General features: G+C 37.7%; 2 protein-coding genes across 4 annotated transcripts in view; both read right to left on the bottom strand.

The window, feature by feature from the left end:
• LOC137041735 (armadillo-like helical domain-containing protein 4) overlaps positions 1-25,261 on the bottom strand; it is a 281,479-nt gene that overhangs the window by 154,532 nt on the left and 101,686 nt on the right. The window lies entirely within an intron of this gene.
• Positions 5,192-25,261, bottom strand: part of rps29 (ribosomal protein S29) — a 45,759-nt gene continuing 25,689 nt past the window's right edge. The window contains exons 3-4 of the mRNA XM_067416987.1: positions 11,432-11,436; positions 5,192-5,281 (exon numbers count right to left, since the gene is read on the bottom strand). Of these exons, the coding sequence (XP_067273088.1) occupies positions 5,192-5,281; positions 11,432-11,436 (95 nt within the window). The remainder of the gene's footprint in view (positions 5,282-11,431; positions 11,437-25,261) is intronic.

The raw sequence follows: 25,261 nt of genomic DNA on the forward strand, positions 1-25,261 counted from the left end.
TGAAAAATATTAATCAGCCATAAATATTATTATTGCAATTGTACAGTTGTACTGTAAAATATTTTTATTATTATTTATTTTACAGTGAAATATTAAAATAGTTTTATTTAGTATTTTTATATAGTTTAATTCTACTACAATTAATTATAATAACTAATTATATATAAAATCCCATCAAGCGCTCAGAATCAGAAATAGTTTTTAATATGCGTAAATAAATGTAACTTTGACTTTGAGCTTTTGGCCGTGTGTCAGTGCTGGCAGGAGTTTGGACTGACTGGAGCTTGACCAAAACATCTTGGCAAAACCTTCATAAAAACCCTCCAAACTATTGTTATAATACGAGTTAAAGCCGCCTCGAGTTCAGAATAAAGCGGCACCTTTACACCGCATTAATGTATTTTAGACCACAATCACAATTTTTATTAGAAAAATCACAATTGGATTTTTTCCTAAGTTGCAAACATGAGAGCCATTTTGCTGCAAAAAGTGTCTCTATGGTCTCAGATGTGTATATTGAATGTATTTTTCATCTGTAATGGAGTTTAACTGAATGCAAATGAAAAACAACTCGCTCGGATGCTTATGCAGCACAATCAGATTTATCGATAATCATTAACTTTATTTATTGTGTGGTTGAATTTAGCGGCCAGAATCACATTACAGGAGCGGTGTGCTCATATTTCACCGCTGGCATCGTTTCGTATCTCCGTCTGAGTGCATCCGAGCCACACACACGACATTCATCATGATTTCAGCTCTTCTGTCCTGCTCAGCTTTACTATCATGTGGAACTGAACAAACATTTCAGATTGTCATTACGGGCCGTTCTGAACGGATACAGATACAAAAGCTTTTCAATCAATCATTTTCTGGTCAGACAAGCTCACTCCACTGGTGTAATGAATGGAACAAGATTTTGTGCTTTTTTGTTTTGTTTACAAATGTCTATTTTACTAGATGGACTTCAGTTTTATCATCATGTTAACACAGAGGCATGTGTTCTGTCAGAAGTGTTTTGCATCGGTTTTCTGAAAGAAGCAGATTGTCTCGGATTTTCTCCTGATGGCATGGTATATTTTTAACACCCTGTACCACACGTTCCATATTCCCACGTTCCATATTTCCACATATTCCATTATTTCCACGTTCCATATTCACATGTTCCACATTTCCAAGTTCCACATTCCCACTTTCCATATTTCCACATGGTCCATATTTCTAACTTCCATATTCACATGTTCCACATTTCCGCGTTCCACATTTCCAAATTTTCCATATTTTCACATGTTCCATATTTCCAAATTTTCCATATTTCCATGTTCCATATTCCCACATGTTCCATATTCACACATATTCCACATTTCCAAATGTTCCATATTTCCATGTTCCATATTTCCACATGTTCCATATTTCCATGTTCCATATTTCCACATGTTCCATATTTCCAAATTTTCCATATTTCCACATGTTCCATTTTCCACATGTTCCATATTTCCACATGTTCCATATTTCCACATGTTCCATATTTCCAAATTTTCCATATTTCCATGTTCCATATTTCCACATGTTCCATATTTCCAAATTTTCCATATTTCCACATGTTCCATATTTCCACATGTTCCATATTTCCATGTTCCATATTTCCACATGTTCCATATTTCCAAATTTTCCATATTTCCACATGTTCCATATTTCCATGTTCCATATTTCCACATGTTCCATATTTCCAAATTTTCCATATTTCCATGTTCCATTTTTTCACATTTCTTATTTACATGTTACATATTTTCTACATGTTCCATATTTACACGTTACATATTTACACGTTACATATTTACACGTTACGTATTTTCTACATGTTACATATTTACACATTACATATTTACACGTTTCATATTAACATGTTACATTTTTTCTACATGTTCCATATTAACACGTTTCATATTTCCACGTTACGTATTTTCTACATGTTACATTTTACACATTTCATATTTACACGTTTCATATTTTAACATGTTCCATATTTACACATTTCATATTTACACATTACATATTTACACATTACATATTTTCTACATGTTCCATATTTACACATTTCTTATTTACACGTTACATATTTTTTACATGTTACATTTTACACATTTTATATTTACACGTTTCATATTTTCTACATGTTCCATATTTACACATTTCTTATTTACATGTTACATATTTTCTACATGTTACATATTTACACGTTTCATATTTACACGTTACATATTTACACGTTTCATATTTACATGTTACATTTTTTCTACATGTTACATATTAACATGTTTCATATATTCCACATTTTCCGTCGGTTCCATTTTTCATATGTTCCACATTTTCCATCTGTTCCATGTTTCATATCTTCCGCATTTTCCATCTACAAACATGTGAATAAAGTGGTAAATACAGTAACATTTAATTTAGCTTCACTAAAGAAGCAGCAGTTTTATTCATGAACTGGATGATTATTTCACACTTCACGTACTGTATGTGTGTGAATAAGTGTGTGTGACTGTTTGACTATCAAGACACACACATGTAAGTCTTTTCTTAAACCGGTTGAAATGGTATATAAACAAACTCTTAAGGTTCTAGATAAAACGCCACAAAGTTTTCACCATTGTAGTATTTTCACTACATTTTTCATTTTAAGCTGGGAACATTTGATACAATTTGCTGACTTAATACTTGTTTTTAAAATTTTAAATGGGTAGGTTCCACCTGTTTTTAATGATTATATTGGTCAGATAACAGGAAATTAAGAAGAACGACTTTTGGTCAGTTATCTTTTGCTTTCAGTGGAATAGACTTCCAACAGAGTTGAAAGAATTAAAAAATATAATAGGTCGTTGTGATTTCATAAAAGAGCTTAACAAAAGTTTACTTTTAAATCAAAATTGTGATCATTTATGTACACCTTAGTATAGTATTTTTGTTTATTTTGTTTTGCTTTGTCCTAAACGTCCACCTGCCAAGCGACTACAGAGGAAAATTACCCAGTGTTGGCTAAATCTGGTGCATTTTTACATATTTTATGTATTATTAATGTGTATTGTCCCTGGTTAAATAAATAAATACAAAATAATAATAATAATAATAATAAAAATAATAATAATAATTGTGGATGTTATCCTGCAACTAATGTTTTAGCTTCCAGAAATCTCCAGCAGTGAATTTCCACTTAAAACGATCACAAAAGAGGCTTTTGTCTGTAAAATAAGGCCTTAATTTCTGCAAATGATCCACTGATTACAACGAGGTGCCATTGTGAAGGAACAAAGACTCATTTCTATAGTGTTTGTCTTTGGAAAACCTGTGGAGTGTGGAAGCCACATTTGTAAATTCCTGTCGTAAAAAGCTTGAATGACAGTAAGTGTGAGACCCTGAATCTCCATGAACTTACCAAAAAGTGCTGGTTTTGTTTAAAATGGTCAAACTAAATTGAACATGCAAAATCAGCCCAAAGTGCAACTCTACAGTAAAACCTCAAAATAAGCCATGAAATGAAATGCTTTGAGGTTAATTTCTATTGAAGCTGTGATCAGCATTCAACATTCCCAGCACAGTTTACATAATGTGATGTGCATGACATTAGAAACTTTAATGACTTCAGTAGGAACTTATACACTGTAAAAAAAAGAGTAATTTTTACTGTGAAAATGCTACAGGAAAGGCTTTCTCAAAGTAACGTTCCAGTAATGTTAATACAACGTTCATTCAAAGTGATCTAATCTTTAGTAATGTTCGCAAAGCGTTCGCTTAAAAACATTATGTATGCATTGTTGATGGAACATTTTTTATCACAATTTTAAAAACAAGGCTCATTTTGTCAAAACACTGCACAATTCACACATCCACACGCAAATAGCAGAACACCTCAGTTCTTTTGCAAAATGTGAATATTAAACTGAGATGCAAGGAAGTATATTTTACTAGAAGTATTAGTATTATTTTATATATATATATATATATATATATATATATATATATATATATATATATATATATATATATATATATATATATATATATATATATATATTACTCAGTTTTATCATCACAGAGGCATGTGTTCTGTCTGAAGTGTTTTGCATCAGTTTTATGAAAGAAGCAGATTGTCTACAATATTCTCCTGAGGGCGTGGAATATTTTTAACACACTGTCCCACATGTTCCATATGTTCAGCCTGCCCCACATGTTCCATATTTACCCATGTTCCACCTGTCCCACATGTTCCATATTTCCATATGTTCCACCTGCCCCACATGTTCCATATTCCCACATGTTCCACCTGTCCCCCATGTTCCATATTTCCACCTGTCCCACATGTTCCACCTGTCCCCCATGTTCCACCTGTCCCACATGTTCCATATTTCCCCATGTTCCACCTGTCCCACATGTTCCATATTTCCCCATGTTCCACCTGTCCCCCATGTTCCACCTGTCCCCCATGTTCCACCTGTCCCACATGTTCCACCTGTCCCACATGTTCCATATTTCCCCATGTTCCACCTGTCCCCCATGTTCCACCTGTCCCCCATGTTCCACCTGTCCCCCATGTTCCACCTGTCCCACATGTTCCACCTGTCCCCCATGTTCCACCTGTCCCACATGTTCCATATTTCCCCATGTTCCACCTGTCCCACATGTTCCATATTTCCCCATGTTCCACCTGTCCCCCATGTTCCACCTGTCCCCCATGTTCCACCTGTCCCCCATGTTCCACCTGTCACACATGTTCCACCTGTCCCACATGTTCCACCTGTCCCACATGTTCAACCTGTACACTTCCATAGTTCCATATTTCCACATGGGAGTGTGTGAGTGAATGAGTGAGTGAATGAGTGTGTGTGTGTGTGTGTGCGTGCGTGCGTGCGCGTGCGCGTGCGAGTGCGAGTGCGCGTGTGTGAGTTACTAGACAGGGAAACAGGGAAATGACAGAGTAGTTTCAGGACTCATCCCGAGGGCTGTGTTCCGCAAATGTGTGTGTGTGTGTGTGTGTGTGTGTGTGTGTGTGTGTGTGTGTGTGTGTGTGTGTGTGTGTGTGTGTGTGTGTGTGTGTGTGTGTGTGTGTGTGTGTGTGTGTGTGTGTGTTTGGGTGTGTGTGCCAGTCTCCGGAGAGAGCGGCTGTGCCGTTTACACACACCTGTGAGCAGTCTCAGCTCTGCAGATCCAACATCTGCGCCTCGTGACGGAAATCATCAGATGTGAAACTCTCGTGATGTCGGATAATCCCAGAGGATCGGAACTGTGGGAGATGGTCTTTCAGTGCAATCCCTAGAAAATCTTTTTTGTTATTATTACATTTTTTTATTAAAGAAAGCTGCAGTCTGTAGTTTTTCCTCTTTGTTCGAAATCTATAATTGCAGTTATTCTCGGAATGACTGTCTTTAGGTGAGTTGTGCTTTAGGGAAGCAGCTCATCTGCACTATGAGTCTCTGACATATTCAGTTAGACGAAAATTACACTACAGCGTAAACTGTGTGTATGTGTGTATGAAAATGTATATGTGTCATCATGTAACATTAGTGATTGTGTGTGTGTGTGTGTGTGTGTGTGTGCGTGTGTGTGCGTGTGTGCTTGCATGCATGTGTGTGTGATCATATAACCTTCAGTGTAGTTCTGTCAGTAATGGATGATGGACTCAGTCCTTCTGAACACCTCGAGTCTAATGAAAGCTCAGTTCGTGAGTGTTAGCGGTTCCTCGTGTATCCAGCAGAAGCTCATCCGGTTCACATGAAGTCTAAAACGTCCCAGAACTCATCACAAGCGTGCCGGAGACCGTCTGGAGTCATCTGCTGAAGGAAAGCTCTCCCGTTTCTACACCAGGAGATATGCCAGCTTCATAATTAGATTTGCTTGGGCACATTCACTCTAATCTATTTTTGCGTTCCCTTTTCAAGCCTCATTGAGATTGCATCGCCTCATATTTGCACGTCGGCTGTCAGAAACGGCCTTTCTTTTCCTCGCGATTTAAAGCTCATTTCCTGAGCGGAGATGGACAGCGATTGTTCGACGGCGCTCATTTCTACATGAATAAGAACATGCAAACCCAATCCGGAAGGCTTTCATTATGAGAGTGTGTTAGGGACTGTGGAAGCATTTAAAAAATAAAATCGTTCAATCGTCAGCGTTTGTGGTGTTATGCACTATATTGCCAAAAGTATTGTGCTGCTCCTCCAGATCCCTGAGTTCAGGTGTTCAATCCGTGTATAACTCCAGCTCTCGGCCTGCAGACGCTTCTACACACATTAGTGTAAGAATGGGTCGCTCTCAGGAGCTCAGTGAACTCAAGCGTGGGGCCGTGATAGGCTGACACCTGTGCAATAAGGCCATTCCTGACATTTCCTCACTACTAAATATTCCACGCTCAACTGTTAGTGGGATTAGAACAAAGTGGAAGCCATTGGGGATAACAGCAACTCAGACACGAAGTGTTCAATCCCAGAGCGGGGTCAGCGCATGCTGAGGGTCACAGTGCGCAGAAGTCTCCAACTTTCTGCAGAGTCAACAGCTCCAGACCTCCAGACTTCTGTGGCCTTCAGATGAGCTCAAGAACAGCGGAGAGAGCTTCATGGAATGGGTTTCCATGGCCGAGCAGCTCATCCAAGCCTCACACCACCAAGAGCAATGCAAAGCGTGGGATGCAGTGGAGTAAAGCAGCCGCCACTGGACTCTAGAGCAGTGAGACGTGTTCTCTGAGCGACCAATCACGCTTCAGTCTGACAATCCCATGGACGAGTCTGGGTTTGGCCGTCGCCAGGAGAACGGGACTCGCCTGACTGCATTGTGCCAAGTGTAAAGTTTGGTGGAGGGGGGGTTATGGGGTGGGGTTGTTTTTCAGGGGTTGGCCCCTTAGTTCCAGTGAAAGGAACTCTTAATGCTTCACCAAGACATTCTGGACAATTTCATGCTCCCGACTTTGTGGGATCAGTTTGTGGACGGCCCCTTCCTGTCCCAGCATGACTGCGCTCCAGTGCACAAAGCGTCGGTCCATAAAGACATGGATGAGGAGTTTGGTGTGGAGGAACTGGACTGGCCTGCACAGAGTCCTGAGCTCAACCCGATAGAACAGCTTTGGGATGAATTAGAGCGGAGACTGAGAGCCAGGCCTTCTCGTCCAACATCAGTGCCTGACCTCACAAATGAGCTTCTAGAAGAATGGGCAAAAATCCCCATAAACACACTCCTAAACCTTGAGGAAAGCCTTCCCAGAAGAGCTGGAGCTGTTAGAGAGGGTGGGCCGACTCCAGATTAAACCCCACGGGTTAACAATGGGAAGCTCATGTGTGTGTGAAGGTATCACAACACTTTTGGCGATATAATGTAAGCATCACTTATTCTCATTTATGTTTTATTCTGTAAACCGTTTAGCTGTAGAACTACTTTTCAGATATCACACACTAATGCGGCTCAGCTGTTGAAGGTAATCATCTTTATTATAGAATCCTGTCCATAACATTTAACTCGCATTGAACGCGTTCCTTTACCATGCAAAATATTCATCCGGCTGCGGAAATGACATCTGGCTATCAGTTTGAGCTGGTTAGTTTTCTGTGTCTCCTCTGTACTTTTGTGTTTAAGTGAAGTATTACATTTGTGTATTTCAAAATCTTTTGAGTCTGGAGGATTTATCATGGTGGAGAAAAAGGCAGAATACATCCAAAAGTCTCATCGCATTACATTTCCCAGCAGTTCTGTGCAGATCAACTCAATTTAAACGCTCTTCATGAAGTTGTGCTTCACTTGCAATGAACAAAGAAAGAATAGTTGAACTGACTATAATAGCCATCATAATAATATAATAACCTATAATATTAACCATAACTATAATAACCTCAATAATTTACTCAGCTAAAAAAAAAGTACTAGTAAGTTATGAACACATTATTTCTGGATTTGCATGGTGGTAACTCAGAGGTTTTTTCACCACTTCATTATTTTGCCTTGAAATTTTGTTTGTTGGAAATATGAACTGAATTTAGAAATGCTTTTGAAATGAAAAACTTTGCGTTTAATAAACAAAATACATTAAAATGAAGACAGCGTTTGGAGTGAGTGCGATATAATCTGTTCCCTGAATCCACAGCCTTTGTTGTTATTGTGAGTGTACACTAATAAAAGTAGATTGTTTATAATTATGACTTGAACTTTTCTGTATGGCTAAAAAGGGCGGAGAATCGTGAGATATTTCCGCTGTCATAAAGGGAGAAAAAATCATTGGTGCCTTCATCGGCCGTGGGTTAAAGAAAACAGCCTAACTATGAAACTCAATAGGCTACGTTTAGGCCTAAATATTAGCTTATAATATTTTTTTTATTTCATATGTTGATTAGTATATGAAAAGTGAGCCGCATGAGTGTTGCTTTTGAACACTTTTTCAAGTTTTATTTCCTAGAAAGTCTTTCTTTAAAGTGAATTTCGTTTTTGTATAAATTGTATTTTAATTTTGATTTCATCAATGAGTTGCCTATATATTTAATAAATAAGCAAACCAAGAACGTCAGGAATGGCTTGAGGAGCGTAACGAACCCACTGGCCTGTTTCTGCGGCCTGTGAATGAGAGGAACTATCGCTCTTTCTGTGTGAAAACATGTCTTGATTATATATCTTAACTCTTTCCCCGCCAGCGTTTAAAAAAAAGTGGACAGCCACCGCCAGGGTTTTTGACAATTTTCACCAAAATTGAATAGCCCATAGAATATTTTGTTTAATGAATATCTAAGCATGTAATATATCAAACTAAAGAGCTGACCCTCTTCTTTTAAACAAAAAAACCCCGTTTTATTCTAGCTTCATGCATTCCTTTTTTATCAACACTTGAATATGGGTAGGTTTCATAAAAAAAGCACCATTTTGAACAAAAAGCTGAGAAAATCAGGTGTGTGTGTGAAAGACTGACTCCAGATCAGATTCAGAGATGATCAAACACAGATGAGGAGATCGAGTCCATCTACACCCCTAATGCTTCAGTCCTGGAGCTCGTCCTGGGTCCACATCTCATTCAGGAACATTTGGCAGTTTTGATTCATATGCTGTTTAGTGAGGATGATCACGTTATTTTTCATATGCGTATGATTACATGCGATCGCTGTTTTCACTGCTTCTTCCTCACGTGTGTTTTGATCAGGAGATTCAGTGCTCTCATTCAGAAGATGTGCAATAGCGCCCCCCTAGCGTTTGACGGTGAAAACACGGAAACCCGGAAAATTCCGTTATTGGCCTGGAAGCGTTTTCTCACAAATAACGGAAATATCCGTGTTTGGCGGGGAAAGAGTTAATTACAGAAGGCCTGATAGTTATGATATTTGCGGCTGCACTGGGGACGGTCATTACTAGGTTTATTAGGAGAAAATATTTAACGTTTTAACAGCTTAAGATCTCGTTATTACGACATAATTGAGTGGAAAACATGTACGTGGCAGCAATGCGTGATAAGATAACCTGTAAATGCAGAAAAACTGTTTCCGATGCAGTTTTGCGAAAAATAAATGTTTTGTATGCCTGAAAAACCACCTGATGAGAGCGTAAAAACGTTTCAGTAATATATGAGTTTTGTGAAATTGACACGTTCGCATTGGACGTATTTTTAATACGCAATTTTAATTTGCGCACTTTGAAGGGTAATGGAAATGCGGCTTATGGCAAAATTGGTCAACACGATGTCATGGTCATGCGTATAAATAGTACGAGTTTGCAATCTCGTGGAATGTATATGCCAAAATGAGTTTTGGCGTGCGTATGGTACGCGGTTTTTCGCGTGCATATGATACGCACTTGGGTAGGTTTAGGGTGGTGGGGTGGGGGGTTCGTATGTATAATACGCCATAAAGTGCGTATCATATGCACGCGAAAACCCGCGTACCATACTCAAACTCATTTTGGCGTATACATTCCACGAGATTGCAAACTCGTACTATTTATACGCATTTTCGTGAGATCCGTCTGAAATTGGTATATATGTTTTCAGAACGAAGCCTAGGAAGGCACTTCCTAAGGCAAAATTTTAAGTTTCATTAAAATTATTCAAAAGGTATTAGCATTTTTGGAAATTTCATTATAAATTTTGAGTGGTGCTGTTTTGAAATACCTATATGTACTAATATACCTAAATACTAATATGTTTTCTTAATGTCTTCTTAAAATACAGCATTTTAGCGCAAAATTCAAAATGTCTGACACCCACACTAGCCACTATGGGGAAGTGGGTCTCATTCGACTGCGTGATGCAGTGAGTCAGAAGAGGCCCGTTTTTGGGAGAAGCGTTCGGAAGTTATAAGCAAAAAAGGCAATCTCCTGACCAGTAGGTGGCGCTGTGCCGAAATGTTGAATGTATCCCCAGGTCTTGCTTGGGATAGCGTGCCAAGTTATTTGTGAATACCCCAAAGCGTTGCGGAGATTATAGCCTCGCATCTAATTCGCTGGACTTAAATCAAGAACGACTGAGTTTATCAAAAAACTTTTGCATTGTCTGTAGATAATCTGATTCCATTTTTATGCAAATTAAGTTATTTCTTTATTTGCTGGGAACATTTGGTGGGAATATTTTCATGATGGAATTACGTCGTGGGGTGCAATCGAATCCTTAGGCCAAGAAATGTTGTTTCCAGTCCTTACAGTTCAAAGTTATTAGCATAAAAACGAGTCAAACTTTGGACTGCTGGTGGCGCTAGAGGGATTGAGTTAAAGATGCCAAATTTGCTGTGGTGAATGTTTGGACTGTCCTCTATCTGTGTGTACCACACGGTTCTATGGGCTGCTAAAATAAAACCTTTCCCCCAAAAAAAATCCATGAATTAGACCACATAACTGAACAAACTGAACAATTTCACTGCTGTATAACATTTTGAGTTCATTGAAATTAAAAACTTGAGTTGATACAATGAAGGAATTTGTTTAATAAATAGAAACTCAAAATATGATTGTATCTGAACCACATAAATAATGTGATAAATCATGAAAATAGCACAATTTGGCTGCGTCATCACAAATAAAACACAATTACCCAATATGCTTAGAGAATCTTTTAATAATATTTGAATAAAGGTTGTCGAATCTCAAAAATGCTCATTGTATTAACTCACATTTTGAACTGAAATGAGCTCAAAATTTTAAGGCAACTTATTTATTGTTATTTTATTTTTTACAGTGTACATTTACTGCTTGAGGCCACAAACTAAAAAACTCGAACAGAAACCGCGCCGGAAGGCCTCTGGGCGTCTGCTGAAGCGGAGGGTTGCGTGAGAGCGCTGTATGGCAGGATTCTGATGATCTGATGATCAGGGCAGTTTAATCGTGCGATCGAGGAATCCCATTAGTGTTTGGCAGGAGAGATCTGAGAGCTCATTAACCTGCGTCGCTTCATTTGGACTCGTTACCACAGAGGAAAGCTGCTCACCTCGTCTGTGAGAGATTAGGCAGATCATTAGAGGAACATGTAGAGTGTGTGAGTTTAACCCGTCCATTACTGTGGAGGAAATCACACACTGATTCTGAAAACTGACCTGTGGCTCACTGATGGACACACACACACACACACACACACACACACACACACACACACACACACACACACACACACACACACACGTGTCAAGGGACATTGAAACAAATCAGCTTTATGTATTCATCCAGTTGTTTCAATTCCAAAATCTACAGACGACCTTGAATTTTTTTGTCTCTTCTGCTCATCAAAGCTGAATTTTTATGGTTTATTTAGAAATTGATACTTTTATTGATCATTAAACTGATCAAAAATGACAGTAAAGACATTTAAAATGTTACAAAAGATTCTATTTCTGATAAATGCTGTTCTTTTGAACTTTATATTCATCAAATAATTCATAATAAGAGTCACCATTATTAGATCCAATACTATCTGAGCAGCAGAGCATCACATTAGAAGATTTACAATAATATATTCTAGAGTCGTGTGAAGGCGGAGTGAAGCATACAGCCTGAGCCTGCAGCGGTGACCTTTGACCTGCGGAGAGCACCTTAATCGTGCAGCGGTGACCTTTATACGTGACCTCTGAGTTCCTGCACTTTCACCCGACCCTCATTAGCACTCATGGCTCTGTTTACACACACACACACACACACACACACACACACACGTCTGGTTCACTAACTTTGTGGAGACTTTGTGCGTATTTTCTATCCCCTTATACGGCCCCTGCCCCTAAACCTACACACACACACAGACACACACACACACACACACACACACACACACACACTCCCCCTAAACCTACCCATCACACACACACACACACAAACACACACACACACACACACACACACTCCCCCTAAACCTACCCATCACACACACACACACACACACACTGCCCCTAAACCTACCCATCACACACACTGCCCCTAAACCTACCCATCACACACACACACACACACACACAAACACACACACACACACACACACACACACACACACACACACACACACACACACACACACACACACACAAACATACACACACACACACACACACACACACACAAACACACACACAGACACACACAGAGAGAGAGAGAGAGAGAGAGAGCGAGCAGTGTATATGTGATGTCCGGATATTTGTTTTAATGATCTTACTAGTTTTGATTAAACCGATCAAATATGAGGGAAATATTAGACGTGTTGTCAGCGCCTCCAGTTGGTCTGCAGTGATGAAGCGGCTTTAGCTCAACTGCAGCTCACAGTATGACGGACTCCACTGGACATCAATCATTAACACGATAGGTCCTGCAATTAAACTGATATTCACAGGGGCCTGTCGTAACTATTCAAGCGCATTACAAACCGCCATCGAGATTATTAATGCCTTATCTCCAGCGGTCGTCGGTTTTGGGGGAATATATTGTGAATTTGTAAAGCTTTTCATGATATGCATATGTGGAATGACCTGAGACAATGACCAGTTGTATGTTCAGATTCATTATGTAGACGTCAATAATCATAATTATTAAATATAGCTTCAAGCAGCAATACATTTGGAGAATTTTAAGCATAAAAGTTGAAACTCCACAATAAGACATTGAGTTGTATAGAGCCAATTTCATGGTTTATTTTATATCCATGATTATATCCAAAAATAAATTTATGTGCCCTCCATTTTGTTTTGGAAAAACATGTCCAAAATGACTGACACCTGACTTTGATTGGATTTTACTACCTCTTACTATCAATATTTTGACATTTGGGCGTTGGTAAATGATTACTGACCTATGTTTCCGAACTTCTGACGCTGGTTTTGTCTCGATCAGACTAGCGGTTTCGAAGATATCAGCTAATGTTTTTAAAGCGCTAAATTACCCCGCTGTACAAATCATACTCCGAAACCTGGCAAGTCTGGTATTGTTGGAGTCGGCAAGGATTCAGGAGAAAAAAAAAGTTACTCCCATGAAAATAAGTCAACCACACCCAAAGTTATAAGCATTTGGAAAAATATCCACTAGGTGGCGCTGTTTCAAAACTTCTCAGGCTACTTCAGGGCATCGTGTTGATGACCCATACCGAGTTTCATAACAATCCATTCATGCGTTTATATTACAGCATTTTATCAAATAATTCAAAATGGCCGACATGGTAAAATTGGATATCAGTCGACTCAGTATGACGGCCAAAATCGAACAATACCACTTTTATGATTTTTGGACAAGCGGTTCAGAAGTTATAAGCAAAAATACAAATTAAAAACATCTCCGGACCAGTAGGTGGCACTGCACCAAAACGCTGCATGTTGCCTTAGGTCATGCTTGTGATGACGTACCAATTTTGGTTTGAGTACGATAAAGCATTACATCGGTTTTTGCAAGAACTACATAAAATTTGTTTGCACGTTTAATAACTTGTCACCATCATTGTAAAGGTCTAAGTCTCCAGGTTCCATATTTGGTGTCTGTTTTATGATGCAAGTGATATTTGGACAAAATTTTACAGGAAAATGCATCAAAAAAACAATCATTGGAAATTGAATGACACCCGGTGGCTATTTATGGTACAGCGCCTAAACAAAATCTCATGTGAACTTCAATTTTTGTGATATCAACTTCAAATTTGGAACACAAATTGGTTAGACATGTGGCTTCGGGTTTATAGTAATTTTAGAGTAACATTTGTTTTGTAAAATATATATTTTATATTTATAAAAAATTTAAACTTCCATAACTTTTTTATTCTTTTATATTTTGAAATGCTTTCACTTCAGCAATAATCTGCTGAGTGTCAGCTTAATCAAGACCAAACTCAAGTATATATTCCAAAACATTATTGAATTACGGCCCTTTAAGTTTGGATTGTGCATTTTCGTGACTATTCTAAAAAGGGGGGGGGGGGACAGTTAAGGGGTTAAAACTATTTGACGAATCAACTTGAATTCCATATTTTTTGTCAACATGGTCTGGATGATCTGGTTACATTTTCATCCAAATCGGAAAAACCTTCTAGGAGGAGGTTGAAAAGAAAATTCTAAATGGGGGGAAAATTAACGGAAAATGACGTCATAGATCGAAATTTGTTTCTATCCCTTGTGGTTCCAAAGTTATATGAGTGAAATATGAGTGAAATTTTGAACAGGTGGTGGCGCTAGAGGGAAGAAGTTAGAGACTCCAATTTTTGTGTGGTTAGTACTGGTACTGACCTCTCTCAGTGTGCCAAATTTCACAACGTTCCTGCAAGTGGTTCTATGGGCTGCCATAGACTCAAGAGCGGAATAATAATAATAATATAATAAGAGCACTAATTGTTTCAATAGGTGGCTTTTGTGCTTGGCTCCTAATTATTAGGCTAATTTACGGCCTGTGTTATAATAGCATTCTCTGGTTTCTTTTCAGGCGACAGAGAACATGCGTTTTGGAGGACACGACCATCACAAACGCACATTAGCTTTGGCTTTTCAAGGACATGATGTATAATTCACTCTGGAGAGAGGAAGAGGAAGGTGTGGATGAAACATTTATTTGGGGGAATCTGTTTTCTGCTCCCATAAACAGGCCTTTCAGATGCCGAGCTTTAAATGCGTAAAAACAAAAACAACATCAAATCATTATTTATTAAGTGTTTTATAGATTGTTTTATTGTATAGAAAAGTTTATGTATTTAAAAAAAAAAAAAAAAAATTGTATTATTAAAACCCTCAATCATTTAAATGATGTACTGATATGATGTCATCGACAGGCCACGCCCTCACACGCCCCGGTTCATTGGGAAAAATTGCATTTTCTCACGATTTACATAGTGCAGCTGTAACATTTTGGCTAAAGAAAATACAGTATATTGATTGGTCTTTAAATCATCGTTTTACTTTGTATGAATTTTTTTGTCTTAGGGAAAATATTTTTTTTTGGATTAATTTTGAATTAAGATGTCAGGTTTGAATCAAACAATGGAGAAAGCTAATAAACCTGTCTGTGAGTCGGTCCGCATGATGTTTTGAGCTGGATTCTGCCACACTTTTCTCCACAGGGATTGATTTCAGGCCTGCGGTTACGGTGAACTCAAGCCTAATCCCACATCAGAGAGCCGAGCCAATCCATCCAAACAGCCCCGAGGAAGGAGAAGTCACCAGTGTGAAAGAATCAGCTAATCAGACGAGTGAGGATGACTGGATGAGTTTATAAAGTGCTAACAAAATCATTGCTATGGAAGACATATAAGAAGAAAAAAAGGCATATAAAGTCAAAATTATGACATACAATTTTTTATTATGACATACTAAGTATACTATACAGCTATATATATGTGCAGCAGTCCTGTGTGAGAAAATGCCTTGTTGATGCTCGAGGTCAGAGGAGAATGGGCCGACTGATTCAAGCTGATAGAAGAGCAACTTTGACTGAAATAACCACTCGTTACAACCGAGGTATGCAGCAAAGCATTTGTGAAGCCACAACACACACAACCTTGAGGCGGATGGGCTCCAACAGCAGAAGACCCCACCGGGGACCACTCATCTCCACTACAAATAGGAAAAAGAGGCGACAGTTTGCACAAGCTCACCAAAATTGGACAGTTGAAGACTGGAGAAATGTTGCCTGGTCTGATGAGTCTCGATTTCTGCTGAGACATTCAGATGGTAGAGTCAGAATTTGGCGTAAACAGAATGAGAACATGGATCCATCATGCCTTGTTCCCACTGTGCAGGCTGGTGGTGGTGGTGTAATGGTGTGGGGGATGTTTTCTTGGCACACTTTAGGCCCCTTAGTGCCAATTGGGCATCGTTTAAATGCCACGGCCTACCTGAGCATTGTTTCTGACCATGTCCATCCCTTTATGACCACCATGTCCCCATCCTCTGATGGCTACTTCCAGCAGGATAATGCACCATGTCACAAAGCTCCAATCATTTCAAATTGGTTTATTGAACATGACGATGAGTTGACTGAACTAAAATGGCCGCCACAGTCCCCAGATCTCAACCCAATAGAGCATCTTTGGGATGTGGTGGAACGGGAGCTTCGTGCCCTGGATGTGCATCCCACAAATCTCCATCAACTGCAAGATGCTCTCCTATCAATATGGGCCAATTTCTAAAGAATGCTTTCAGCAGCTTGTTGATCAATGCCACGGAGAATTAAGTGTCAAACACAGGATTAGTGTGTGCTCCTAATAATCCTTTAGGTCCATGTGTATATATATATGAATCACTTTATGATAAGGCCACGCTGAATACTTACGACAAGATTAAGGCTAGCTGCTAGATCATTTTAAATGTCATATATATATATATATATATATATATATATATATATACAGTCTTGTTCAAAATAATAGCAGTACAATGTGACTAACCAGAATAATCAAGGTTTTTAGTATATTTTTTATTGCTACGTGGCAAACAAGGTACCAGTAGGTTCAGTAGATTGTCAGAAAACAGACAAGACCCAGCATTCATGATATGCACGCTCTTAAGGCTGTGCAATTGGGCAATTAGTTGAATTAGTTGAAAGGGGTGTGTTCAAAAAAATAGCAGTGTGGCATTCAATCACTGAGGTCATCAATTTTGTGAAGAAACAGGTGTGAATCAGGTGGCCCCTATTTAAGGATGAAGCCAACACTTGTTGAACATGCATTTGAAAGCTGAGGAAAATGGGTCGTTCAAGACATTGTTCAGAAGAACAGCGTACTTTGATTAAAAAGTTGATTAGAGAGGGGAAAACCTATAAAGAGGTGCAAAAAATGATAGGCTGTTCAGCTAAAATGATCTCCAATGCCTTAAAATGGAGAGCAAAACCAGAGAGACGTGGAAGAAAACGGAAGACAACCATCAAAATGGATAGAAGAATAACCAGAATGGCAAAGGCTCAGCCAATGATCACCTCCAGGATGATCAAAGACAGTCTGGAGTTACCTGTAAGTACTGTGACAGTTAGAAGACGTCTGTGTGAAGCTAATCTATTTTCAAGAATCCCCCGCAAAGTCCCTCTGTTAAAAAAAAGGCATGTGCAGAAGAGGTTACAATTTGCCAAAGAACACATCAACTGGCCTAAAGAGAAATGGAGGAACATTTTGTGGACTGATGAGAGTAAAATTGTTCTTTTTGGGTCCAAGGGCCACAGGCAGTTTGTGAGACGACCCCCAAACTCTGAATTCAAGCCACAGTACACAGTGAAGACAGTGAAGCATGGAGGTGCAAGCATCATGATATGGGCATGTTTCTCCTACTATGGTGTTGGGCCTATTTATCGCATACCAGGGATCATGGATCAGTTTGCATATGTTAAAATACTTGAAGAGGTCATGTTGCCCTATGCTGAAGAGGACATGCCCTTGAAACGGTTGTTTCAACAAGACAATGACCCAAAACACACTAGTAAACGGGCAAAGTCTTGGTTCCAAACCAACAAAATTAATGTTATGGAGTGGCCAGCCCAATCTCCAGACCTTAATCCAATTGAGAACTTGTGGGGTGATATCAAAAATGCTGTTTCTGAAGCAAAACCAAGAAATGTGAATGAATTGTGGAATGTTGTTAAAGAATCATGGAGTGGAATAACAGCTGAGAGGTGCCACAAGTTGGTTGACTCCATGCCACACAGATGTCAAGCAGTTTTAAAAAACTGTGGTCATACAACTAAATATTAGTTTAGTGATTCACAGGATTGCTAAATCCCAGAAAAAAAAAATGTTTGTACAAAATAGTTTTGAGTTTGTACAGTCAAAGGTAGACACTGCTATTTTTTTGAACACACCCCTTTCAACTAATTCAACTAATTGCCCAATTGCACAGCCTTAAGAGCGTGCATATCATGAATGCTGGGTCTTGTTTGTTTTCTGAGAATCTACTGAACCTACTGGTAACTTGTTTGCCACGTAACAATAAAAAATATACTAAAAACCTTGATTATTCTGGTTAGTCACATTGTACTGCTATTATTTTGAACAAGACTGTATATATATAGTTAGAGATGAAGTCCAAATTATGACATAAAAATAAATTATGACAAAAAGTCGTAATTATGAGTAATAATAATTATGGCCTGAAAAGTGGAAATAAAAAATCCAAATAATGGCATACTGTCAATTATGAAATAAAAAAATATGCCATAAACAGACATAATGATGACATAAATAGTTGATGTTATGACAAGTCATAAAATTCAAAGTCATATTTATGAGATAAAAAAGTCTAAAGTATGTCATAAAATGTTGAAATTGAAAGTTCACAATTATGACATACAAATATGACAAAAAGTTGAAAGGATGACAAAATGTCTTGAAATGAAATAAAATGTAATAATTATTGCATTAAAAGTGATTTAAAAAAAATCAAATGATGGCATACTGTCATAAACAGTCATAATGATGACATAAATAGTCGAAGGTATGACAAACTAAGTCACATTTATGAGATAGAAATTCTAATTTATGACATAAAAAGTGGAAATTGTCATAAAAAATGTCAAACAGATGAAATCTTTTGTTTGTAGTGTCACATTATCCGGTTTGAAAAACGAGATTGCACACCTTCAGATTTTAAATGGAAGTGTTTCTCTCACAAAGCAAAAGTTGACAATTTGCCAGTTTATCACTGTGAAGCTGCGAAACAATCTGTAGAGTATGAAGCACTATAGAAATAATAAAGCTGACTTGACCTTCATGAAGATTGACTCGTCAGTTCATTCTTTGTGTTTTACAGAAGAACGAAACCACGCAGGTTTGGAGCGATGCGAAGTAAATGATGGCTGACTTGTTTTTGAAAGAACTAGTCCTTTGTCTTTGTAGAGGTAAAGGTAGAAAAACTGGAGACATCTTCTAAAAATAATGTGTTGGACTCCGTTCCTGAGCTAATGACTGCATGTGTCTGAGTCTTCAACAGAGACTGCTCTAATTTCTGGGACTTTTTTGGAGCAGAATGAACAGATCCCGTAGGGAAACGCACAGAGGCGAGCTCGCCGAGGACTAATGTTGTCTTTTGCTTCTATTATTGCACACAAATGAAAGTGATATTTCATAGTCAGAATTGTTTTCTCTTTGCTGTGCTCCAGTTCATTGTGCAAAAACTGAAACAGAACAAGACAAAAAGTGCATCACAGAGGTGACAGCATATGTTCTGAGCAATTAAGTTACACTTAACTGATGGACTGATACTATACAGCAGCTAAATAAAGTATTTGGACACTACACCCTTTGGAAAAAGGTTCTGTATGGAATCTTTATGGCATAAAGAGTTCTTTAAAATATAGTCTAGAACCCTAGAGTTCTGTATAAAACCTTTTTGGCGTAAAGCGTTCTTTAAAATCGAGTCGAGAACCCTAGAGTTCTGTATAAAACCTTTTTGGCGTAAAGAGTTCTTTAAAATGTGTCGAGAACCCTAGAGTTCTGTATAGAACCTTTTTGGCGTAACGCGTACTTTAAAATCGAGTCGAGAACCCTAGAGTTCTGTATAAAACCTTTTTGGCGTAAAGCGTTCTTTAAAATCGAGTCGAGAACCCTAGAGTTCTGTATAAAACCTTTTTGGCGTAAAGCGTTCTTTAAAATCGAGTCGAGAACCCTAGAGTTCTGTATAAAACCTTTTTGGCGTAAAGCGTTCTTTAAAATCGAGTCGAGAACCCTAGAGTTCTGTATAAAACCTTTTTGGCGTAAAGAGTTCTTTAAAATGTGTCGAGAACCCTAGAGTTCTGTATAGAACCTTTTTGGCGTAACGCGTTCTTTAAAATCGAGTCGAGAACCCTAGAGTTCTGTATAAAACCTTTTTGGCGTAAAGCGTTCTTTAAAATCGAGTCGAGAACCCTAGAGTTCTGTATGAAACCTTTTTGGCGTAACGCGTTCTTTAAAACGAGTCGAGAACCCTAGAGTTCTGTATAAAACCTTTTTGGCGTAAAGCGTTCTTTAAAATCGAGTCGAGAACCCTAGAGTTCTGTATAGAACCTTTTTGGCGTAAAGCGTTCTTTAAAATATAGTCTAGAACCCTAGAGTTCTGTATAAAACCTTTTTGGCGTAAAGCGTTCTTTAAAATCGAGTCGAGAACCCTAGAGTTCTGTATAAAACCTTTTTGGCGTAAAGCGTTCTTTAAAATGTGTCGAGAACCCTAGAGTTCTGTATAGAACCTTTTTGGCGTAACGCGTTCTTTAAAATCGAGTCGAGAACCCTAGAGTTCTGTATAAAACCTTTTTGGCGTAAAGCGTTCTTTAAAATCGAGTCGAGAACCCTAGAGTTCTGTATAAAACCTTTTTGGCGTAAAGCGTTCTTTAAAATCGAGTCGACAACCCTAGAGTTCTGTATAAAACCTTTTTGGCGTAACGCGTTCTTTAAAACGAGTCGAGAACCCTAGAGTTCTGTATAAAACCTTTTTGGCGTAAAGAGTTCTTTAAAATGTGTCGAGAACCCTAGAGTTCTGTATAGAACCTTTTTGGCGTAACGCGTTCTTTAAAATCGAGTCGAGAACCCTAGAGTTCTGTATAAAACCTTTTTGGCGTAAAGCGTTCTTTAAAATCGAGTCGAGAACCCTAGAGTTCTGTATAAAACCTTTTTGGCGTAACGCGTTCTTTAAAACGAGTCGAGAACCCTAGAGTTCTGTATAAAACCTTTTTGGCGTAAAGCGTTCTTTAAAATCGAGTCGAGAACCCTAGAGTTCTGTATAAAACCTTTTTGGCGTAAAGCGTTCTTTAAAATCGAGTCGAGAACCCTAGAGTTCTGTATAGAACCTTTTTGGCGTAAAGCGTTCTTTAAAATATAGTCTAGAACCCTAGAGTTCTGTATAAAACCTTTTTGGCGTAAAGCGTTCTTTAAAATCGAGTCGAGAACCCTAGAGTTCTGTATAAAACCTTTTTGGCGTAAAGCGTTCTTTAAAACGAGTCGAGAACCCTAGAGTTCTGTATAAAACCTTTTTGGCGTAATGCCTTCTTTAAAACGAGTCGAGAACCCTAGAGTTCTGTATAAAACCTTTTTGGCGTAAAGCGTTCTTTAAAATCGAGTCGAGAACCCTAGAGTTCTGTATAAAACCTTTTTGGCGTAAAGAGTTCTTTAAAATGTGTCGAGAACCCTAGAGTTCTGTATAGAACCTTTTTGGCGTAACGCGTTCTTTAAAACGAGTCGAGAACCCTAGAGTTCTGTATAGAACCTTTTTGGCGTAAAGCGTTCTTTAAAATATAGTCTAGAACCCTAGAGTTCTATTAAAACCTTTTTGGCGTAAAGCGTTCTTTAAAATCGAGTCGAGAACCCTAGAGTTCTGTATAAAACCTTTTTGGCGTAAAGAGTTCTTTAAAATCGAGTCGAGAACCCTAGAGTTCTGTATAAAACCTTTTTGGCGTAAAGAGTTCTTTAAAATGTGTCGAGAACCCTAGGGTTCTGTATAAAACCTTTTTGGCGTAAAGCGTTCTTTAAAACGAGTCGAGAACCCTAGAGTTCTGTATAAAACCTTTTTGGCGTAACGCGTTCTTTAAAATCGAGTCGAGAACCCTAGAGTTCTGTATAAAACCTTTTTGGCGTAAAGCGTTCTTTAAAATCGAGTCGAGAACCCTAGAGTTCTGTATAAAACCTTTTTGGCGTAAAGCGTTCTTTAAAATCGAGTCGACAACCCTAGAGTTCTGTATAAAACCTTTTTGGCGTAACGCGTTCTTTAAAACGAGTCGAGAACCCTAGAGTTCTGTATAAAACCTTTTTGGCGTAAAGAGTTCTTTAAAATGTGTCGAGAACCCTAGAGTTCTGTATAGAACCTTTTTGGCGTAACGCGTTCTTTAAAATCGAGTCGAGAACCCTAGAGTTCTGTATAAAACCTTTTTGGCGTAAAGCGTTCTTTAAAATCGAGTCGAGAACCCTAGAGTTCTGTATAAAACCTTTTTGGCGTAAAGCGTTCTTTAAAATCGAGTCGAGAACCCTAGAGTTCTGTATAGAACCTTTTTGGCGTAAAGCGTTCTTTAAAATATAGTCTAGAACCCTAGAGTTCTGTATAAAACCTTTTTGGCGTAAAGCGTTCTTTAAAATCGAGTCGAGAACCCTAGAGTTCTGTATAAAACCTTTTTGGCGTAAAGCGTTCTTTAAAACGAGTCGAGAACCCTAGAGTTCTGTATAAAACCTTTTTGGCGTAATGCCTTCTTTAAAACGAGTCGAGAACCCTAGAGTTCTGTATAAAACCTTTTTGGCGTAAAGCGTTCTTTAAAATCGAGTCGAGAACCCTAGAGTTCTGTATAAAACCTTTTTGGCGTAAAGAGTTCTTTAAAATGTGTCGAGAACCCTAGAGTTCTGTATAGAACCTTTTTGGCGTAACGCGTTCTTTAAAACGAGTCGAGAACCCTAGAGTTCTGTATAGAACCTTTTTGGCGTAAAGCGTTCTTTAAAATATAGTCTAGAACCCTAGAGTTCTATTAAAACCTTTTTGGCGTAAAGCGTTCTTTAAAATCGAGTCGAGAACCCTAGAGTTCTGTATAAAACCTTTTTGGCGTAAAGAGTTCTTTAAAATCGAGTCAAGAACCCTAGAGTTCTGTATAAAACCTTTTTGGCGTAAAGAGTTCTTTAAAATGTGTCGAGAACCCTAGGGTTCTGTATAAAACCTTTTTGGCGTAAAGCGTTCTTTAAAACGAGTCGAGAACCCTAGAGTTCTGTATAAAACCTTTTTGGCGTAAAGAGTTCTTTAAAATCGAGTCGAGAACCCTAGAGTTCTGTATAGAACCTTTTTGGCGTAACGCGTTCTTTAAAATCGAGTCGAGAACCCTAGAGTTCTGTATAAAACCTTTTTGGCGTAAAGCGTTCTTTAAAACGAGTCGAGAACCCTAGAGTTCTGTATAAAACCTTTTTGGCGTAAAGCGTTCTTTAAAACGAGTCGAGAACCCTAGAGTTCTATATAGATTTTAAAGAATGCTTTACGGCAAAAAGGTTCGAGTCGAGAACCCTAGAGATTTTTGTAAAATATTATTATTATTATTATTATTATTATTATTATTAATTATATTGTTCTATTTTTTTAATAATGGAAATGTTTATTGGAAATGGTTATTGTAATAGTAATATTTCTTATTTTGTTAAATCAAATCATGAATCAAAACATAATAAAAATAAAAATCTAAATCAAAATGATTATTTAATAGTCATATTAAATTGCAAATCGCAGTTTTAACCAGAATAATCGTAATTAGATATTTTCCTCAAATCGAGCCCTGGTTTCCATCACTCTGAATGGAAATAAATGCATTGCTCTAGTTTATTTGAATGAATGTGTAGTGAGCATAGTTTTATAAAATGAGAGTCCATAGAAATCCTCATAGATCATTAAATGTTTAACTTTAATAGATTAAATATAGATATGTTTTTTTCTTTGGTATTGGCACCCCATAAATAATGTTCTAGATCCGCCCCTGAGAGCAGATATATCTGAACGAACAGTCTATGAATTCACTCCAAACTCATATTCATATTCTTTATTAACCCTCGTGTCTTTTCTCATCATGCACGGAGCACAAAAGGACGAATGAAAGCAGACAGTGACCAGGGGCTGTCAAACTATAAAAGCACTATTAAAACCCTCAAGAAAAAGAAGCACACTTCAGCATGCCTTTGGTTAAAGTTTAAATGTGTTAAGTGGGATTTAAGTGCATCTTTATTTCATAAATCTACTGTATTGAAATATGGTCAAAAATGTTAAATATACTTTCGTGTCATTTCTGTTGAATCTTGTGTGTCGAAATTTGTAATTACACATTTGCAATGATGAACATGCAAATGGCTTTTTTTTGCATAAAAGGTTCTATAAAAAAAAATTAGCAATTTAGTACATTTAAGATATATGAATTATAATTATAATATCAAGTAATAGTCCAAAAATTAGAATAAAGTGTTACATGTGCTTTAGTATGTGCATAAGGCATGACTAAAGATTATTAAAACATAATGATTTAAAATGTACTTTAAAGTAAAACATTTAACTTGACATCATATTTAAGAAACAGTGATGAATGTGAACACTTAAGTGCACTTTATTTTATTAATATTATATTATCTGCAAGTAGTTTTTTTAAAATATGCATAAGATTTGAAGTGCACATTTCTTAATCGCACTGAATGTGCACCAAAAACACAAATGCAAACCGATTGCCTTAAAACAACAAGTGAAATAGGAATAGTGTGTTGATCGATAAAGATCACTAACACAAGAGTTCAAGTAACTAAAAAAGAACTGTAGATTACTCAATAACTTACTTTAGATTTACTCTTGTCTTAGTAAAGCGACCATTGTTGTGTTTAGATGCTGAATGTTGAAGTCTGTGTGGATATCGTTACCAATGAAGAGGGATTATATCCTCCCACTTAAAAAATTCTCATTGTGTTTATGGCATAAGTGTTAGCAATAACGTTGTAAACGATCATTATATGACATGAAATATTACATAGGTTGCTTTTAAAAGGTGACCTAATTTCTGACTATTACTTTTCTTCCTTTGAAATAACTTTGTTGCATCGCTGCATCAATAGGAAGAGAGTTACAGTAATATGAATGCTCCAAGTGCCCAGCCAAAGGGAACATGGATCACCATAATTTACAGAATGCACACTAAAAAAAAACATCAATTGGTAAATCATTACTTATCTTTTAGGGGTGTAATGATACACTCGTGTCACGATTCGATATATATCACGATACTGAACTCACGATACATATAACAATACTGACCTCAATATACGATATTTATCACGATACTGAACTCACAATACAATATATATATATCAAAATACTGAACTCACAGTAAGATATATATTACGATACTGAACTCACGATAC

Source organism: Pseudorasbora parva, chromosome 15 (genome assembly GCF_024679245.1).
Source record: "Pseudorasbora parva isolate DD20220531a chromosome 15, ASM2467924v1, whole genome shotgun sequence".
In the NCBI taxonomy this organism is placed as follows: domain Eukaryota; kingdom Metazoa; phylum Chordata; class Actinopteri; order Cypriniformes; family Gobionidae; genus Pseudorasbora; species Pseudorasbora parva.